The 21965-nt window shown below is 36.0% G+C and overlaps 1 protein-coding gene across 1 annotated transcript; it reads right to left on the reverse strand.

Moving 5' to 3' along the window:
- Window positions 1-526: 526 nt before the first annotated feature.
- On the reverse strand, window positions 527-1141 carry LOC138890402 (uncharacterized). The gene has a single exon (XM_070173785.1). It carries the CDS (start codon window positions 1139-1141, stop codon window positions 527-529), a length of 615 nt encoding a protein of 204 aa, XP_070029886.1.
- Between the last annotated feature and the right edge of the window lie 20824 nt (window positions 1142-21965).

Below are 21965 nucleotides of genomic sequence, written 5' to 3' on the forward strand. Positions count from 1 at the left end.
TGTCATCATACTGTTTTCATGAATGATTGATCATTTGAGTTTGTGTGTGGTGGTGAACTTGACATGATTGATCGCTGCGCCGTCGCCCCGCAGCTGATCATCTGTATGGTGCGAGCGGGAGAAGGCGATTTTGGAGGTCCTTGGGGTTGTTCACATCCGCGGGCGAAGTTAGTCCATCCTCGATCGCTCAGCAGCTCCTTCAGGTGACCCTGGTTTAGCATTCGTACTGCTTCCTGTCGTAGCCTCTGCAATCTTCGGTCTTGTGACCCCTTTCTTGGTGAAATTTGCAGAAAGCACTTGACTTCCGAGTGATGGGGTCTGACCGCATCTTTTGCGGCCATTGCACCTTTGGACCGAGTTTCTCTAGGGCGTACACTATTTTTGAAGGAGAAACACAAAAATTATGAGCGGATAGGAGTGGAGGCATACCTTTCTCATGTCGATATAGTGCCGTATGTCGAGGGGGAGCATCCGTGCGTCATGGTGGAGGCGGGGCAGACGTTCTGACGTAGGGTTGATGCCTTTCCTAACCAGAGCGGGGCCCCAACTGATCTCTTTGACCCTCATTGCGATGATCTTTCTTTGCTTCAATTTGGAGTGACATCAACCGTTGGGTCGGGCTGTTTATATCATCCTCATCGGCTCGTACCTTGGCACAGTAGGCGTTATGGATTTCTTCCCAAGTAGTTGGAGGGTATTTCATGAGCCTGCTTAGCAATTTTCTGGTCGCTCTCGAACCGTTTCTGTTTAGTCCATTCTGGAAGGCCGCTACTGCCATTCCCTCTGTCACATTTGGCAAGCTCATTATCACCCTATTGAACCGAGCTAAGAAGTCCCTGATCCTCTCGCCGTGCATCTGTCTTATGGCAAATATATCCTTTACCCTAGCCTCTGCCTTTTTGGCTCCTACATAGGCGGTGATGAATTTGTCTGCCATTTCCTCAAATGTTGCTATCGAGCGTGTTGGTAGTTGAGAGTACCATGTCAAGGCTCCTCCTGTTAAGGTTTCGCCGAACTTTTTCAACAGCACCGATGGTACCTCTTCTTTTGAGAGATCGTTGCCTTTTACGGTTGCAACGTAGTGGATGATGTGGTCTTCTGGATCGGTAGTACCATCATATATCTTTAAGTAGGGTGGCATCTTGAAGGTCTTTGGAATGGTATAGGAGGCCACTTTTTCACTGTATGGTTGCTCGATGAATCGACCAACATCGCGTTTTGGCAGCAACTTTGGAGCGCTTGGTATTTGGTCAACTCTCTCTTGGTGTTCTTTCATTTGCCTTATTCTCATTTTCCATCTCCTCCATTTTCTTGAAAACGGCTGCAAGCGTATCATTGTCTGCGTTATTAGCAACATAAGTGTTACCTGTACGGGGGGCGTCTTGTTCACCCTCGTTTATCGTGACATCTGCATGTGCCACATTCTTATCATCCCTTTGGGTGGGTTTATCAAGAATGGTGTTCAAAGCATTTTTTATCCATTCTTTCAACAGTCTTCTTACTACCGGTGGTGCCTCCCCTGTTGCAGATGTGAAGGCTTCCCTTTCGCATGAAGCAGTCACGCTTTCATGCGGGGGAGGTGAAGTGTAAGACCTGGGTGTGATGTTTGGTGTTTCATTTTCGTGATCCTCTCTGCCATATTCCTTGATGGTGTCTAGGAGGTTGGCTGTGACACCTACTATGGCTTTTTGCCTTGCATCACCTTTCCCTGCCATTGTTGGTTGTACCAAGCTCGGAAGAAGTGATTATCCCTTTCAGGAGTCTAGATGAAACTATAATCTTAGCTAAAGAAATCCCCACGGACGACGCCAAATTGTTTGACCCAAAAGATTTTGAAACCTTTTTGATTAAATCAATTAAAGAAGATAAAAGGGTAAATCTCAACCAAGTATAATAAACTCTAGAATGAGGAACATAAGAGATGAACAAGGTAAATAATATTTATTGATCTCGTAGAACTGAATGATTAATCGTAAAAGAAAGATCACCAAGAATGTAGAATAAATACTGGAATGGATGCTCTTAGTCGAAAGTTTCTTCCCCTTACAAGGTTTTTTTTCCTCACTATATATAAGGGACAACCCCCTTCTGAACTCTAGGAAACATATCATAGGGAATATTCGAAGTATATTCCTTAAGCCTCCTGTTAGACCTACATTACTGCGAAAGTCCTGCGTCCTCTATTCGCTTGTTGGTCGTCACCGTCTTCCACAACACGTCGTATTATAAAGATTTTATCTTTTGTCGTATTGGTCAGTAGCCGTGGTCGTCCATATTTGAACCTATACACATGTGAGGTTTAGAAATAAAGTTCAAATTGGTGCTCAATGTAATCTAAGAAATGTGGAAGAAAATAAAGCTTTGTGAAATAAAAACTATGCCGTAATAGTTTAAAGGATATAATAGAACCTTATATATACCAATAGTCTAATGAAATTTTACGTCCTCATTTTACTTTAACTAGTTGCAGCTGATTATTTGTTTTATTTTCTAACTTATCAATTTAGGCTAAGTACTAACTATAGATAGATACCTATTATTTCAAGTACTTAATCGAATGGTCTAAAAAGTTATATCGTCAACCTACGAACATTTAACTCATAGTAGTAGTTTAAATGCAAATTGTTCATTAAACTACAAGCTTAATTTGACTTTAGGCGCAGGTTGAACTGGATGAAAAGTCATTTGCTTGTTGTTTAGTAGGAATACATATTTTTTGTAGGGACGAGAGAGAGGGGAAGGGTCAGTTGCACTATTGCTTAGTAATATTATATATTATAATAAACTAGAAATAGAAGAATGGACCCATTCTGTTAATAGCTATTGAATTGACTACTACCACCCAACTAATACAGCTCCAATGGTGGTAGAAAGAAGTTCCAAAACTTCACAATACAAGCAAACAAAGATGAGTACCGTATAAATACAATATATATATATATATATCACACTCAATATTTACATTATTTTCAGCTATGTTAGAATTTTCCCCGTCAAAGGGACGTTAGAGCAAATGCTTCTACAGATGCTGCTACTATGTTCACCATAATAATTAGGGGTACACGTAGTAGATTTATTTTTAGACTTTATAGTGATAGGTCATTATCTGTTGGAGATATAATGCACATGGTGTTGTAATCAATACGTTTATAAAACCAAAACATAAAAGTGAGATTTTTTAAGGTGATGGGGGTGTAATTGTCATTGCGTTTAATGTCTTTTTTGTGTCACTTTCATTTCACTAAATCAAAACATACTTAGAGAGAAAAGCAAGAAAAAAGGGAGAGAAAGGGAAAATGTCTTGGATATCAATTCAGGATAGCTAAACACATGTCTTTGAATTGTTTTAATCAATTCTACGATTTCGGTAAGCGTTTTTGGAGTCTACCAAAAGGATAGAAGAGACTTGAAGGAAGTCCCGTGATGAAGAAAGACAAAGGCCTTTGGAAAGTGACATTTGTTTTTGTGTTTTCTTTTTCTTTTTGTTTACGCGATTTTTACGAATTTAACTTAATCTATTATTTTTTACATGTATTATATATATATATATATATATATATATATATATATATATATTAAAATAAGCATTGTTATATTCATAAAATAATTTTATTATTTTTTCTGAATTCACTAACGAGCCCGTAACAAAGAATAAGAGGAAGGATGAAGAGGAGTAACAAAGAGAAAAGGTGAGAGAGAGACCCAGACATAGTGAGCTGGTGGTCTCCTACCTCACATGGCAAATTTAGCCTTATACTGTAATAAGCTGGAACCCACTTTCCACTTATAAGTCAGACTCCTCAGGCAAAGCTAAGGCTCCTCTTAAATTGTAATTGGTCCCCTTAGTTTCATCTGTTTTTTTATTGTTTATTTTGGGGGATAAGGTGACCTGTGATTTCATGAACAGAGATAAAGGAGAAAAATGAGTTTTGATCGAATTAGAACTTTACACGAAACCTACGCCCAGTTAAAACTTTACACATAACCATTAGCCTGCACTTTATTCACCTCAGATTTGTTAGTTTCTTAGTAATATATTACGTGTTTTAACAAGAATCTTACTAGGAAAGTTGATATATAAGAAAAAGAAGCTCAATTAATATTTGTATGTGCGAACAAGATCCTATAAATTAGAAATTGATAAGAACAAAAAAGATACACATAAGGTATGCAAGAATATTCTCAATTGTGTGAAACTTTTTGAGAATTATCGTAAGTGTCTACAGATAACATGGTAAACAAAGTATTTGTATTAATATAAGGTTCGAAAAGGCCTGTACTCAAATAATGTGACATAGACAGTATATCTTAAAGAGTAAGTATCTAATCTAAAGTTATCTTGTAGTAGTGTCTTTTAGCTTGTTTGGATGATTGTTACCTATTGTATTGCATCGTATTGTTACTTTAAATATAATGTTTATTTTGATTGTGACTTAAATTTTATTATATCGTATCGTTAAACTGTCGTTACATAACGACAAAAAGTTTTATGGAACGATCAATTTGGTGTGATCGCGTTGTTACCTTTCCCCCCTCTCATGTTGCCCTTCCTCATTATTAAATAATCCTATTTTATCTTTTACCCTACCTTTTTATATAATAATTACCTTGTATCTTATTTTTTCTTTATAATATTTCAAGTTTATTCTTCATATTGTTAGTGCATAACATCATGAAACGACGACAAACAATACAGTATATCCAAATATTGTATACATCATAACGATATAATATAATACAATATAATAAAATACGATACAATACATTATAAAACGATACATAATAACCATCCAAACAAGTTGTTAAGCAAACCCAACCCAACTGTCTTCTTTGAATTTGATAATCCGAAACGTTGTTGTGGTTGCGATTTTATTGTTTTTGGGATAACTTCAGCCCAATACTGTAAACTAGGTACTCATTTATTAATCGAAATAAACATAAGTCACCCATACTAAAACTAGTATTATAATAATAAGAAGAAAAATACTCGTCGCCCTAACTACGATACAAAATTATGGAACCATGCATGGGCTGCGGCAACAAGTGTTGTATGTCTAGTGTGAACAAGACGCAGTACAAATGTACAATCCTACGAAAACGAGCTCACCTCTTTGACAATGGCGCAGTGGCACATTATTCGACATTAATTAAATTTTCCAAGTATGTCTGACAATTCTTTTTTAATTGGATCTCCTCTACCGTACGTATTATTGGCTTCTTCTCCTTCTTTCTTTTTTCTTGGTAGTGTTGTGTTCCCTTCCTAGCACCTGCCCTAGAATCCTGCATCACTTATTTTGTTTGTAATGTAATTTGTATTATTTTATTTTCTTTTAGATTTTTCATTTTATTAGACATGATATCTTCTAAGTTAAACAAGAATTGAAACATTCTCAGTGAGTGTCGCAAACGTTACATCATATTCCATGGCAAAGAATATAGTTAATTTGTAATTTTTGTAGATAAATTAGCGGTTCACATCACTAAATTAAAAGGAAAACAAAAATATCATATTGAACACAAGACTACTAATGTCATCTGAAATAGAAATTAGCATGGCTTTAAAGTGCCAAGTATGTTCCCTTTCATTTTAAGGTTTTTTTTTTACTTCTACCCCAACCCAGAAACTATTTACATTCCATAATCGAAAAGTGTGTTATATATATATAAATATGTATTTTTTTGACTTTTATTTTAAGATCGCTATACAAAGTCATTTTTCCTTATTTTTTTAACTACTTCAACCAAATCTATACTACTCCTTAACTTCTCAAAACCTAACAAAAATAGTGAAATTGAATGAGTATTTAACTGATTACTTTAAGATGTAACCAAGCTCGTTTGAGTAAAGAATCTATGAACATTGAATAATCATATAAAAAAAGTTTCATAAGACTCCCTTACCTATTTAAACAACTTAATTAGGATGGTCCATGCAAGGCATTTTCATTGACAAGATTAACATGTTAGCTGTTTTTAAAAATGCGGCTGTTTAATGGTCCACATAACGTGGTTAAAAGTTAAAAGGACTTTTCTAGACCTAATTAGCATTTACTAACCAAGTTCTAAGTACCTGATTAATGGATAAATGCATGATATTGACATCTAACCCTATATTGAATTAAAGTGAAGCTTTCAGTGATCATTTGGCAAAACTTCCTTGCCAATTGTCGGTATTTGGTTTTCACAGTGCCAGTACCTCACACCTTAATTACTATCCCACATCTTACGTACTATAGATGAAAATTAATATGACCAAACAAATGCATATCTCTTGTCTTTTATTTTTTCAGTAAAACAAATTAAAAATACTGATGTCGTAGCACCCTGGCTTAATACTCTGGTAAAAAAAAATCCAAAAAAAAAAAAAAACGAAAAAGAGACAAACCGCCATATACAAAAGTCAAGGGAAAAAAAAAAAGAAACACACTCTCAATTCTTTATGTTGGAAGGGGAGCTTTGGAGCAACGATAAAGTTGTCTCTGTATGATCGATAGGTCATGGGTTCAAGCCGTGGAATCAGCCATTGATGCTTGTATCAGAGTAGGCTGCCTACGTCACACTCCCTTGAGCCGAGGAGCGGCCCTTCCTGAAACCTTGCGTGAACACAGAATACTTTGTGCACTAGACTGTCTTTTTACTCTCAATTATTTATGTTATAGAAATAGTGGTACATTATTTTTTGAAATTTGTAAGGATCCTTCCCTATTTAATACTATATGATTCCCTTAATAATCAAAGGACTTTAACTTCACTCGTAGTTCCGAGTTTCTCCCATCTTATCAGCCATCAAATTTTGGAGATTGGATGAAATATGACTAATAATTTAGACCAAAATGGTTGAAGTTGCCTTTCATATTAGGTCCCATGTTCAATATATCCTCCTTTCACTTTTCTTCTACTTTCTTTTTTTGTTGTTTATGGCTTTTTCTTGTTATAGTAGAGGTGGACTGGAAGTAAAGCAATGTTCCATCTCCATTCCCACTTACAAGAAATTACCTGTCTCTATTCTCCGACATCTTCATCCACAAGAAAGAATTTGTAAAATTGTAAAGAAAAAAAAAACTGACAGAAATGATCCCAATTCTCATTTCTCACCCCATCTTTCCTTTTCTCAAACCTAACTCTTTTTGTTCATTTGATTTCTCCATTCCTACCGTTACTTGGACACTAACCAAGTACCTAAAAACCGATCCTTCCTTTTTGGTCCCACTTTATATCTTACATTACCAATCATGCTCTTTTGTCTAATGTGTGTGTCTATTTTTGGTAGTTAAATATGTTTAGTGCTAGTTAATTAATTGACCTAACCTAGATTAAATCATACAACAGGTTGTTAATTAGCTAACTATCAACAGGCCATTTCAAGTTAATTACTTTAGGGTAGTAAATCTTCCTCAATTCAAAAAAAGAAAAAACTTACCTACTAGAAGTTTGGTTAAAATGACTGTTGTTTTGGTAGATTTTGTCCATCAGTTATCTTCTGCTTTACATTTCTTAAGAGATTTTATGTTGGCTAAATTCAAAATTCGTACAGAACGGAGCAATTCAATAACATTCTCGAATGAGTTTAACTTCTATACACAGAAAGTACATTATTAGATTACCCAAAAAACAATTACAAGTAATAATTCATTAAAAGTGAAGCTAGTAACATGCAAATTTCAAATTGTCGGCTATAACAAGTTAAAATTACTGACTAGTATTGTGTCAAAATTATGTACATTAATATCAGTGTACAACAACAACCTCAATATAATCTCACAAGTACAGTTTGGGAGGATACTATGTATGCAGACCTTATTCTTACATTGTGAATGTAGAGAGATTATTTTTGATTGACACTTGGCTCAAGAAAAGCATAGTCGCAGCAATATTGAAAAAAATAAAATAAAGTACAAATCATAAAAAAAAGAATCAATAAAATAACAATATCAAGATAATAAGAATATTAATGTATGTAAGTGAATTAATTCTTGCTTGAATTCATGAGCCAATATCAAGCTGTACAGCTTAGTGGATACTAATACCGTTGAAGTTTGTTGGCATCTTCTAAAGATGGCCAAAGGCGTAGAGCCAAAGATTTTTAATTGAAAGTTGAAATTATTGTTATAATCAGTTAGAAGCAATAAATCCTGCTGTTTTCAACTCACCTACTGGAGCTTCTCCATGGAGCTAGCCAAACAAAATATTTAATATGCTTATAAATAGAATATGTACACTATTTTGTAGCTCACATTCAATATAAATGAATTGTCAAAACCCAAAAAAAAAATAAAAAAATGAGGACACCAAATCCTTAAGTTCTGTTCTTTCTATTCTTTGCTTTTTTCTCTATGTATCTAATTGTGTTGGACGGTGGCGGAGGCGTTTAAGTTTTCTTTCTTTTTTCTTCCTTTAGGTTGGTCATCTTATCTGTAGTTTAATTAATTAGTTTTCTCTTTAATTTGTCCCAAAAATTGGTCATTGGTGGTTGAGTTGTTCCATCGTTCTATATATTGACCAATCATAAAGTCTTAAAAAGTAGCATTCCAGAAGTTATTAGCCTAACATGACATTCGAATAAACAATTACTTAGTTAGCTTTTGGCCATAAATTCCAAATTTGTTTTGAAAAATTTGATTTGGGTGAAGTTTGGTTTGAGGATGAAAATGTGTTTGGACATACGTTTTCGAAATATATTTTCCAACTTTATTTTGAAAAAACATGTATATAATTCCTAAGTTTTAGGATTTTGGCCCAAAATCAGCAATTGAGGTGATTTTGGGATTTGGGGTTTGGAATTTGGGATTTTGCCAAAATGTGGGCAAAATTTATGGGCAAACATGGGTTTTGAAAATAAATCCCAAATTTATTTTGGCAAAACTCATGGCCAAACGGGGCCTTAAGTGCATATTCTATCCAACTTAAACAAATTTCAATTAATTATACAAAGTTTTTAAGGACAAAGGTATAGTAGTCAAACACTCAAGAGTTAGACTAAACTTAATCTAAAAGTAAAAATAAGGTAAGTGATTTTTTATTGTCTTTAGTTCGAATGTACAAAATTACTCGGTACTTATACTGATAAAAAAATAACATATCTCGACATATAATCGAGGTACGATATAGCTATTTCGAACACCATTAATATAAAATATGAACTAATAATCTAATATTTCAATCCATCTACAGTCAAATCTTTTTATAACAGTCTTCTTTGTTCCGATATTTTTTGGCTGTTATAATGAAGTGTTGTTATAGAGGACATATATTATATTATAATATAATATAATAATTGGTTCCGAACTGAAAATTATTATAGAAATGTATGACTATATAAGAATGCCTCTAACGAAGTGCCAAGTCTGGTGCTGCTACTTTTTAACCTTTATCTTTTTTCACCTTTCTAGTTGGCATTAACATGTTTACAGCTTTATGGCAATCTCTTAGTGCCACTTCTATAATTACTGCAAAGCCAACACAACATTCTCATTAGGCCAAGAGGACATGAACCACATAATTGATCCCAATCTTATACTCCTCCTTTCTTTTTTATTTTACAGCCAATGAGGTTGCCTTTTTTTCTCACTAAATCCCATACTTAAAGAATTCACAGTACTCACTATTTGTGCAATGTTTTGTGGGTTTTAGGAACTTTATTCCCAAAGAAAAACCCCACCCCCTCTTTTTTCTCTTTTGATCTTTTCAACCCATGTGGAACTTTAGATCACATGCTCCCACCTCCTTTTCACTACAAGTATTATTCTTATCCTTCCTTTTTTTTTTTTTTTTTTATAATTCTGTCCCCTTCCATTGGATCAATCCCATGAGCAAGCTCTCAAGTCTTTACCCTTTTTAATTTTTTTAAAATGAGAATCATTAGTAGCATAATTAATACTAACTCAAATAGATTTCCTTTAGGTCCAATAGAGCAGTTTTCTTTGTTAATCAGTGCATTAGGCACTCATTTTAAGTACATTAATTAAATATAAGAGATTATGGCTTCATAGAAAGGACATGATTCCTGGGAAAAGTAATGATGAACTTTGCAGGGCCCCTTTGGCTATCTCAAAACACTAATGCAATCTGATTGTGGTTCTTTTTATTTTGTCTACCATAAGTAATTGTCTTGTTATCAAAACTGCTATGCTTTTCATAAAGGGTTATGGCTTAGGGCATTCGTTTTCTTGTTCGATAGCGTTGTTGGTTGCAGCTAGCGCGCTTGACTAATAAGATAGAAAGGATCCTTTGGGATTCTCTCAACACAAAAACACTATAACCAACCATGTGTTATTCTGCTATGTTTAAAGATATCACTCCCTTTTGTATGACATTGGCATTTGCACACAAGTTTAAATTGATGAAGATTTCAGGAAAATAGTAAACACTACTAGAAATTAGGTAAAAATCGATCAAGGTCGACCGACCAATTTTAGTCGATCAAAAAACCAGCCAAAAAACCAATCAAAGTCGGTCGGTTTTTCAAAATATTTTATTTTTTAATTCTTTTGTACGAAACCGACCAATTTTGGTCGGTTTCTTTGGCGCAAAAATGAGGGAAACTATTTTTGAGTCCCACAAAATTTATTTTTCAAGAAACCGATCAACTTAGGTCGATTTTTCATTTAAAAAAAAATTAAAATTAATATTAAAAAACCGACCGAATTCGGTCGGTAATTCTATTTTTTTAATAAAAACGACCGACATTGGTCGGTTATTTTCATGTGAAAATATAATTAAAGAGTATAAATGAAATAAAAGACAGTCTTAAAATAAAATGCACCAATGGTCTAGTGGTAGAATAGTATCCTGCCACAATACAGACATCGGTTCGATTCCCAAATGGTGTATTCTTTAATTACATAATTAAAATACCGACCGACTTTGGTTAGAAAAAACTGACCGACTTTGGTTGGTTTTTTCGACAATTTTTTTTTTGAATTTAATTGACCAACCAAAGTTGGTCGGTAATTTCCGACCAACTTTGGTCGGTATGCCCTTCCGACCTTCAAGATACTGACCACACGTTAATGGTCGCGTTTTGGACGGTTATTGGTCATTACCGACCTACTTTGGTCGTTTTTCTGGACGGGTTTTCCCGAATTTCTAGTAGTGAAACTTGACTTAAATAATAGTGGGAGTGAAATTAATTTTAGAATATGTGGAGACACCTGAGCCATTAAATTCTAAGCTTAGTTTAGGTTTTAAGTTCTATAACATAATACTTCTCTAAAAAGAATTAGGCAAAAAACAAAACAGGTCGGTCAATTGAAATAAAATGCATTTGCTAGCCGAAAAGCATATAAATTATGTATATTTTTTTTGTATATAATACATATATATATAAAAAAAATTATAATATTTTTGAACTATTATTTTTTAGAACGACTAAAAATATACATTTCTCAAAAAATAATAATTAAGAATCTAATTATTGCCTTCCTATCCTAAAATGCCTTTAGGCCCAAATTATTCGTTTGAACTATAGGTCTCGTCTTGGAAAAGACATGAGTTGAAAGCCCACAAGGCCCAAAACCTCTCAACCACATGCAATATGGCCTTTTTAACTAGAAGGTTTTTTCTGCTGATACACCAATGGCATTTAGTAGGTATTAGAGGGAATAGGAGCAGTAGAGCACTAGAATGTAGATCAATAACTTCTTCCTTGATACAATGAGTGTGATTCTATGAGTTTGTCATTTGTTGACGCATTTTTGTTTCTTAGAATGGGAAGAAAAAGATTGAAATAGTCGCAAAAATAGGGATCAAATCCTCTAAAAGGGAAATGAATTTGTAGTATGTAAGCATGTAAAATTTATTGGATTATATTTTAAATATATTAATCCAAATAAATATTATGGGCTAATATAATTGAATTAATTATATAAATTCAATATATATAGATTAAATAAATACGTCTTAATCATTGGACTAGCCCATTTAATTGGGCTAAAGTGATGAGCCCACTTCATTAAGACCAAGATGTCATCTTCCTAGAGGCCCAGTTTGGTGCCACGTATCAAATGACGTGGCACGCCAAGTCAAATGGAGGAGCCAATAGGATCACGATGTCTCCGTATCGATCCCTCAGACTCTACTGAGCTTGTCCGTGAATTGTGAGACCTATGTAACCTAGAGCTCTGATACCAACTTGTCGTGCGATTTTGTTTCTCAATGCTAATTGAATTTCTACTCTGTTCTTTCGAGATGGCGAGAACACGTGCTTATTCATCTACCGCCAGCAGCCCGAGCCCCCAGCAGCAGCTCCCACGAGGGGCAGAGGGCGAGGGCGAGGCCGTGCTAGAGGCTGAGGTAGAGGCAGAGCTCAGCCCCGAGCAGCAACACCCACTACAAGAAAAAGCCTTATTTAAGACAAATTTTTAGGGACGAGCTAATAATCCCGTCACTAATAATATATGTATTGGGAGGAGATTATATTGCGGTCCTTAATGCTTTATTTTATTGCGAAGGTATAAAATCTGGTCCCTAAAAAATAGTAACTGGTCCCAAATTATAATTGAGGGGCCTTGATGTGAGAGAGTACCGCCAAATCTAATACGAAAATATTAATAAACTATTATTTTCTAAAATAAGGTGCCAAAACTAAAAAGGAAAAGACTCTAAAAAGTATAAACAAAGGCTCAGTATTCTCAAAACCGCATCAGCTCTGCCCTAATCTCCGCCTGGCTATCTAATTTAGAGCCCATCTCGCGCGTTCATCTGTGTATTGGGAAAACACAGATTGTGAATTTGGTGGTGTGCGAATTCAACTCTGCCCTAGTTTCAATCTCGCTCGTTTGAGAATCCAAGGTATGCCTCCTCTTTCATCGCCCGTTCAGTTTCTTCTCTAACTGTTGTTGTTGTAGTGAAGTTTAGTTATTTGTGTCACACCTCCTTTTTCACCCGCGCCGCCGCAAAGGGGCGCCGAAGGGAGTTTTTTCCAATTAAGTGACAATCGAAACGGGATTTATTTATTTATTTCAGAGTCGCCACTTGGAAGATTTATGGTGTCCCAAGTCACCGGTTGAATCCCGAATCGAGGAAAATATTGAATCTGTTTAACAGTCTGAGCACCAGAAATCCGGATAAGGAATTCTGTTAACTCGGGAGAAGGTGTTAGGCATTCCCGAGTTTCGTGGTTCTAGCACGGTCGCTCAACTGTCATATTCGGCTTGATTATCTGATATAATACATGTTGAACATATGTGCGAATTTTAACTTTTAACCGCTTTTATCATTATTATTATTTTTATCGAGAATTGCAACATCGTGAAAATATATCTCGAACCACGTCACATCAATGTACCCATGGTTATCGACATATTTCGACTCTGTTGAGATTTGGATTTGGGTCACATAAATGTGCATCCGAGTTTAAGAAAATAAATTGTTAAAGGCGCGCCTAAAGCGATTAGCGTATCATTATTTTGGGGTAAGGCCGTGAAATTTGCTAAACGACCGATCCCGAAGTCTATATAATTATTAACCATTTATTGAGGGCCCCGCAACTTATGCGTTTTATTGGGTGAGGCTCATCTCATTTATTTTAACAGGATAATCCTAAAGTGCCTACATTTTTTCTATTAAATTTGTCTCTAAAAATGAAAGAGAAAAGGTCCTAATTTATTTACATGCTTACAAGTTGTTATAGTTGGGTTCCGAATATGATTCGTAAAATCTGAAAATGATGCAAGCAGGGCAGTCCGTTGCCAACGTGGACTCAGGCCCAACGTGTATGGCACAAAACTGGACCTGGGTCATCTCATTCACATGTTATTACCTAGTTACATTATACTAGGCATGCTCACAGTCTGTCAAATAAAAAAAAAACTTGCCAATCTAATTTTAATCCTAAACCATTTACATACTGAAATTAACCAATAGTATCTAGCTAAACAATATTCATACAAGTTCCGAAACGTTTTATTCGTTTAATGAGCTAACTGTTGAATGCTTAAGAATAGTCTAAATGAGCTAACATGCTTTTTGAGATATGATAACCATCCAACAATAACGAACTAACTGGACAGAGTTACTACACCGTTTATTTATTTTTTAGCAATACATAGACAATTCGTACACTAAGCTACTGTCAAATGTTCCATTATATATATTAAACAACTACATGGTTCTGATATTAGGAAGCTAAATAATGTACATATACAAATAAAATTCACAATATAACTAAGATAAATTCATAACTTCAACTCTTCATTTCATATTCATGCTTCATGTTTCAGTTTACAATAACCAGCGTGTCAGTTGTGTACCTGATATTGGAAGCAAAAGAAAAGGAAGATCAGCATAAATGCAGTAGCATACAACAACAACAACACCCAGCAACCAGTAACAACCAACAACGAGAAACCAGTGACATATTTTAAAATAAAAAAAATCCAGCAAACCAGTAAAGTAGTGGCAAACAACCAACCAAACTCAAGGAACAAATCAAACGAAAATCCAGAAACACCAACAACAATCAACGGGCAGAAACAAAGTGAATCGTTTTTAGATTGAAAGACCAGTTAATGTTTAACCCTTAAATTCTGACCCCTCTGTATATCCAGTGTATGCAAATTGTATATCAGGTGTATACTACTCTCTCTTTCGAATCTCCTTCAAAATATTTTCTCAATATTCAGCCAATCCCTTATCCCCTTTTAATATTTTTCGGAATCCTCTCTCTATTTTTCGGAAGTCTCCCCTCTTTTCTCAATATCCAGCCCCTCTATTTATAGCCAAACTCTCCTTATTTAAATTAAATCCCACTATCTTCCACCCATCCCCCTTTTTAATCCCACTACCTAATATTTTGTCCCCCACTACATTAAACAAATATATTAGTTCCCACTAACACATATATTTTCTTTATTTAATTCCATTATTCTCCACTACCGCATGCTTTGTCCCCCACTATATTAAACAATGTATTAATTCCCCACCATTATATCTTGTCCCCCACTACGTATTATTTTAATATTATTGAATACTTAGTGGACATAACACTCCTATTAAATAATTGTTCAAATTTTCAATTCCAAGAATACCCCTCTGAAATTACTGAAATAACCATTTTACCCCTGAAAATACTGCAATTGAGCATTCTACCCCCATCAGCTATAACCAATTCACTTAATCAATTCTTACCAAAATATAGCAGCTATAACCAATTCCTAATCAAATTTCATCAACAAATAATCAACTTCTACATAATAAACTTGCCAAATTAACAACATTCATGAATTACTAACAGAGTCAAACTTAACAGGACAAACAAGTAGATTTAAATAACTAAACTCAACATTAGTTGAACTCAAACTAAATCGAACAACATCATAACAAATATGAATGATTCAAACTAAATCAAAAACTAAAGACCAACACATAAACACTCACATTAAATCACTTGATGAAAACTAACAAACTTCAAACAACAAAAAAAATGAACCCGAATTAAATCTAACACATTCCTATATAAAAACTAAACAAGAACAAATGAATAAAAACAAACTGAAGAAATAATCAAGAAATGATAAACAACGAACAAGAAAAGAATCAAACATATACTAATTTCAGATCCGAGAATATCAAACAAAATACAGACAAAAATAAAACTTAAACCAACTAACCGGATCGGAACAACGGCGAACTCGAATGGAAACGGAAAACTTGAACCACAACTGCCAACAACCTAACGGATCTTGACTTCAATGACAACCCACCTTCTCTTTTAACCTCGACAAACTCAGAACGATAAATGACGACCTCGACGGATGGAACCTGAAGAACGACGAGACAGTAGGTTGTTTGGACGCCCCACTGTGTGTGTGTGTGTTGTGGTGGTTCGTCGTTCATGGCTGGAGGTCGTAGACTAGGCAGCAGTCATGGTGGTCTGGACGTGAAGCAGATGCTCGACGAGCAGAAACGCAGCAACATTGCTGCTCGTTATCGGCGGATGCTGGAGATGGTCGTAACTCGACTGACGGAAAAGAAGAAACAGCAGCCATGGCTGCGTGTGTGTGTTGACGGAGACGAAAGTGAGCAACTATGGGAGCTGGAGTCTCGAGGGTGGTCGACGACGAGGCTGGTGGTGGTGAGGCGACTGCTTCATGTGGTCGGTGATGAGGAGGCATCCATAGCTACTAGGGCTTGGAGGGGTTTGGTTTTGGAGAAGAAGAAGAGGGAGGGGGGCGGGTAGGTTCTTTAGGTTTTTGGGTTTGTTTTTTGTGAAATGAAAGATAAGGAGATAGGGGTGTTGGGTCTTTTGGGTTATGGACTGGGTCGACCCGGTTTGAAATGGACCGGGTCGTAGGGGAAGGTTGGGTATCTTTGGGCCTGTGATTTAAAATTGAAGAAAAGGCCCAATCCGATCTCTTCTATTTTTGTTCTTTTCTATTTATTCAATTTCCTAAATAATAAAGCTAAAACGCTAAGATTAAATTACAAAAACCCAAAATTATCTAAAAATACTAATTAACTCCTAATAACAATTATCGCACATTTAAATAGCAATTAACGATAAAATCACATAATTTGGACGTTAAATGCTAAAAATGCACCGTACATTATTGTTTATGATTTTTTCATTTTGTAAAACAAATTCAGTTAAATATTAAATGCAAACGCGACATATTTTTATATTTTTATTAATTTAAACAAATAAACATGCACAGACAAAAATACAAATAATTATCTAAAAATGCCATAAAATTCAAAAATTGCACACAAAAGAAAATTATTTTATTTTGAATTTTTGGGAGTAATTCTCATACAGGGCAAAAATCACGTGCTCACAGCTGCCCCTCTTTGTCTGAAAACACGAAGAGTTTTCGTGCAAAGATAAAGTGAGCGGATACGAGCAATTTTTGCCTGTTCGGGTACTCCGTGTGAAGCATTTTTTGAAAGATTTAACCGAACCTTTGCTTCGAAGGTTTCCTACATATCCCTGGCTAAAAGGGAATCAGGTTAATGTAGTTCGGGAAGTTTTGGTAGCTGGGACTACCATGGAACTTGCAATTTTGCCGTTACTGTTGCTGCATGCTGTTGCTACTGCTTTTCGATCTCCTTATTACACCGTGCCAAAAGAAAACAAGAAGTTAGACTAAACTAGGAATTACAAAATCTTATCTAGATCATGCTCTTGTGTCTCTTGTTGCTTTGATGTCTCAGTGACTCCTCTGGTATTTCTTTACTTCCGATTTGTCTTGAATTCTCCCTTGACTGCCGATCTCGAACTGCTCATGTCCTTCTCGGGAGCTTCGCATTATTTTTCATTGAGTCTTGGACTTCCTTCCTCTGCTGTGGATTCTTGTTGTTTCCTGCTGGGGATTTCGGCTGTATTCCTCTGCTTTACTGACTTGAAATGTATTCCTCTGTTATATGGGCGGGATCCCAACTTCAAAACTTAAAATGTAAAGACTGAAATGTATTCCTCTGTTATATGGGCGGGCTCCCAACATCAAAACTTGAAATTTAAATCACCATTCTGTTCTTCAGGGGGGCTCCTGATCTCAACAACAACTTTAAAAATAAATTGCCATTCTGTTCTTCAGGGGGGCTCCTGACCTCAACAACTTTCTTAAATATTAACACCTCCATTCTCCAGGCGTGCTCCTGACCTCAACAACAACCTTTTGCAAAACTTTAAACTTCATTGACTCAACCTGGAAGTGCATCTCTTATGACTGAATTATTGATTTAGGAAGCGCATCTCCTATGGTGAAGATAAACTTAGGAGGAAGTGCGTCTCCTATGGGTGAAAACTTCAGTGACTAAAACTAGGAAGTGCGTCTCCTATGACTAAACTATTGATTTAGGAAGTGCGTCTCCTATGATGAAAACAAACTTTTAGGAAGTGCATCTCCTATGGGTAAAATAAACTTAGGAAGTGCGTCTCTTATGGGTGAAACTTTAATGATTTTAAACTAGGAAGTGCGTCTCCTATGCATGAAATTTTAATTTAGGAAGTGCGTCTCCTATGCATGAAAATAAACTTAGGAAGTTCGTCTCCTAGGGGTAAAAATAAACTTAGGAAGTGCGTGTCTTAGGGGTAAAAATAAACTTAGGAAGTGCGTCTCCTATGGGTAAAACTTCAGTGACTAAAACTAGGAAGTGCGTCTCCTATGACTAAACTATTGATTTAGGAAGTGCGTCTCCTATGATGAAAACATGCGTCTCCTATGATGAAAACAAACTTTTAGGAAGTGAATCTCCTATGGGTAAAAATAAACTTAGGAAGTGCGTCTCATATGGGTAAAAATAAACTTAGGAAGTGCGTCTCCTATGGGTAATACTTTAATGATTTTAAACTAGGAAGTGCGTCTCATATGCATGAAATCTTAATTTAGGAAGTGCGTCTCCTATGCATGAAAATAAACTTAGGAAGTGCGTCTCCTAGGGGTAAAAATAAACTTAGGAAGTGCGTGTCCTAGGGGTAAAAATAAACTTAGGAAGTGCGTCTCCTATGGGTAAAACTTCAGTGACTAAAACTAGGAAGTGCGTCTCCTATGACTAAACTATTGATTTAGGAAGTGCGTCTCCTATGATGAAAACAAACTTTTAGGAAGTGCATCTCCTATGGGTAAAAATAAACTTAGGAAGTGCGTCTCCTATGGGTAAAAATAAACTTAGGAAGTGCGTCTCCTATGGGTAAAACTTTAATGATTTTAAACTAGGAAGTGCGTCTCCTATGCATGAAATCTTAATTTAGGAAGTGCATCTCCTATGCATGAAAATAAACTTAGGAAGTGCGTCTCCTAGGGGTAAAAATAAACTTAGGAAGTGCGTGTATTAGGGGTAAAAATAAACTTAGGAAGTGCGTCTCCTATGGGTAAAACTTTAATGATTTTAAACTAGGAAGTGCGTCTCCTATGCATGAAATCTTAATTTAGGAAGTGCGTCTCCTATGCATGAAATCTTAATTTAGGAAGTGCGTCTCCTATGCGTGAACCATTTCCTTCTTCCTGAATTATCTTCTTACAGAACTGCTTTCCTTAAAAACTTGTGTTGTCTTCCCTCGAAACTGCTGGGGATAACACTGCTGTGGAATTATTTACTTACCTGTTGGGGGATAATATTACTGGGGAATCTTCTTTCTTCCCCTTTTTTCCAAAACTACTTCCTTCAAAACTTTTCTCTCTCAATATTGCTGGGGATAAAATGTTATGGGCTGGGTATAATGCTATCGAGGATAACACTGCTGGGGGATTTTGATTCCTTCAAAACTAGTGCTTCACTCTTCTGAAGGCTGCTGGGAATGACACTGGCCTTTTTCTCTTTCCGAGCACAAGTTTCATCCTTTTGTTCTGTCCGCTGGGGAACAACTTCCTTCATTAAAACTTGTTATGCTGGGGGTAACACTGGTTCAAAGACCACTTCCCTTGAGACTGGTGCTATCTTTATTCTTCCCAAAATGGGTATTTGACTTCCAAAAAATTTTCTAAATGAAAGGAAAATTTTCTGCCCCAGTTTGATAATCTCCCTTGTGGCATGCATTTCCGTCATCAATGCCATTTCCTTTACCTGTTTCAAATCAAACAAAATTTGTTAGTTTAAAATGTGGTGGTTGGTTGTGATACTCCTACTGGGGATGGCTTTGCCCTTTCTCCTTTCCTGCTCTGCGTTCCTATTACACTATCACAACTTGCTTGGGATGACATTATTTGTTGGGGATGATATTCCTGCTGGTCTTAGAACGACTTGCGTCGTTCGACTATCTTGAAACTTGGGTGATAACTTCCGACCTTATTGTCGATTCCTTATTCACCAACCTCTCAACGTTGTTTTTCCATCTAACCATGTATCTTTTCCATGATAGCTGATTCCCCTTGAGGATTTTGCAATGTTTTGCTGATAAACCACATTCTTTGTTCATTCGTGCCACTGAAAACAACCTTTTCTGCTGGGGATATCCCTCTTCTTTTGTGGCATAGCTTGGAAACTGGCATTTCCACAACCTTTTAGTCTCATATGAATTTCCCAAATCATGCCCATTGCTCTCCGCGTTGTTCTTTCTTGATTTGTCCACGGGCCTTGGCCTTGAGGTCTATAACCTTTGATTTCGGCGGGGATACCCCTCTTGACACTCGTCCATCCTTTTGTCAATCTCCTTTTGCTGGGGATATCTTTCTTGACACTGGCCTTGTACTTGTTCCTTCCTGACTTAAACCATTTGGATATTCTAATCAGATCTGGTCTTGCATAATTGGAAAGCTGATGACAGATTTTGAAGTCATTTCTCACTTGTTCTGACCAAACAGACTCTACTGGGGAATTTTTCTATGAAAGGAGAAAGATGAAAAAAAAGGAACCGAATAAAAGACAAAGGAAAAAGAGGACTCTTTAACAAGAGAAACTATAAATAAAAACCTACCAAACGCAGATACCGACTCTAATGGTCATGACATGCACATGTGGCCTATCCTCTGCCGTCAATCGTCTTTCAAGATTTTCATTTGGCGATTCCCCATCTGATTCTCAATCTTATTCGACTTGTAGTGCCCGAAGGGTTTTCATTATCAAGCCTCTCTCATTTTGGTTTTTCTCTCAGCTTTCATCGCCTTATGGTGCCCGTGAAGATCTTCACCGATAAGACTCTCTCATTTGTATTACTTTCCAGCTGGGGATTGGGGTGTTACCCATAAGACTCTCTTTTTATTTCTTTTCTGTTGGGGATCAGAGTCCTTTCTGTTGTGGATCAGAGTGTTATGTTCACCGGTAAGACTCTCATTTGTCTGACTTGGCATCTTTTGAAGACTGATCAGAAGGTCTTTCTTTGGACCGTAATGTGGGATTTTGGATAGGCTAGAAAGAAAGGGTATTAAAGGCTAAAAAACAAATCAATTTGGGGTTCAAAATTACAACCTTCGGAACCATATTTGTTTACAACAAGCGGAACCCTTGCCCCAGTTTCTTGTTTGGGGATTTTTTAATTTTTGTTACACTATGACTGAGCCGTGAGGCGCCTACGTATCCTTGTTGAGGAATCAGGTCAAACGTAGTTCCCAATTCCTTGTTGTGACTTTCTTTTGTTTTTGTTGTCATTTTTCCTTTTCTTTATCTCTTCTTTTTTTTTTGTTTTTTTTGTTTTTGTTTTTTCTTTTTCTTTTTCTTTTCTTATCTTTTTATGTTTGTGTTTCTACTCTTTGCTACTGATTCCGAAAGAGGGGTATGAAAGAAAACAAATAAGGCTCAAAGGGTTAACGAAGGAGAAAGTGTTTAGATAGCAGAATAAAATGCCTTCGTCATTCCAATCTTCAAAACACGCCAAGCACAAACAACACCATTAAATATTCGCCACATCTTCTGATTGTGCCGGACATGATAACTATATACATACATTTGCCTTTTCATTTGTCATTTTTAAAGCACCGTTGGGAAATACTCTCACTTGATTTTATGATTTTTCTTTATGTTTTATTTGCCCCAGTTCCGCGTGACTCGAGCTCTAAATAATCTCAAACCGTCCTTATTCCTTTTAAATGTTCCGATCACCTCTCAATGGTTTTATGATTAACTTTTAAGATTAGACCCAAACTGTGTGCGCATGTCATGTTACCAGAATCGGCGTTGAACAAAATGATAAAAGAACTAAACAAAAGATGACTGGAAATAATAAAAGACCGGATTTTGCATTAGACTAACGGTAAAATGGTTTGAATAACAAAACAAACAAAACAACTGGGGTACAACCTAAACGAACCTAGACAATACTAAACAAACCATTATGACAAAAATGGAAGGATAAGAGGGTTTGACACAAGACAATGTCCGGATTACAACCCTGCAAATAACCCGGACAACAAAAATGACAACAAAATAAACTACCAAGACTCCTCTCTAGCTAGCCAAGAGATGAAGCATCTTTCCAATTACCAAGCACGACATCTTAACCACTGGGTTCCCCATCAATATTGCCAAAACCATTAACAACCTCAATATCATTAACTTCAGTCTGCAAATTCCCAAGAGGATTCACATGCTCCTTG

Source organism: Nicotiana sylvestris, chromosome 4, assembly GCF_000393655.2.
Source record: "Nicotiana sylvestris chromosome 4, ASM39365v2, whole genome shotgun sequence".
NCBI classification, from domain to species: Eukaryota; Viridiplantae; Streptophyta; class Magnoliopsida; order Solanales; family Solanaceae; genus Nicotiana; species Nicotiana sylvestris.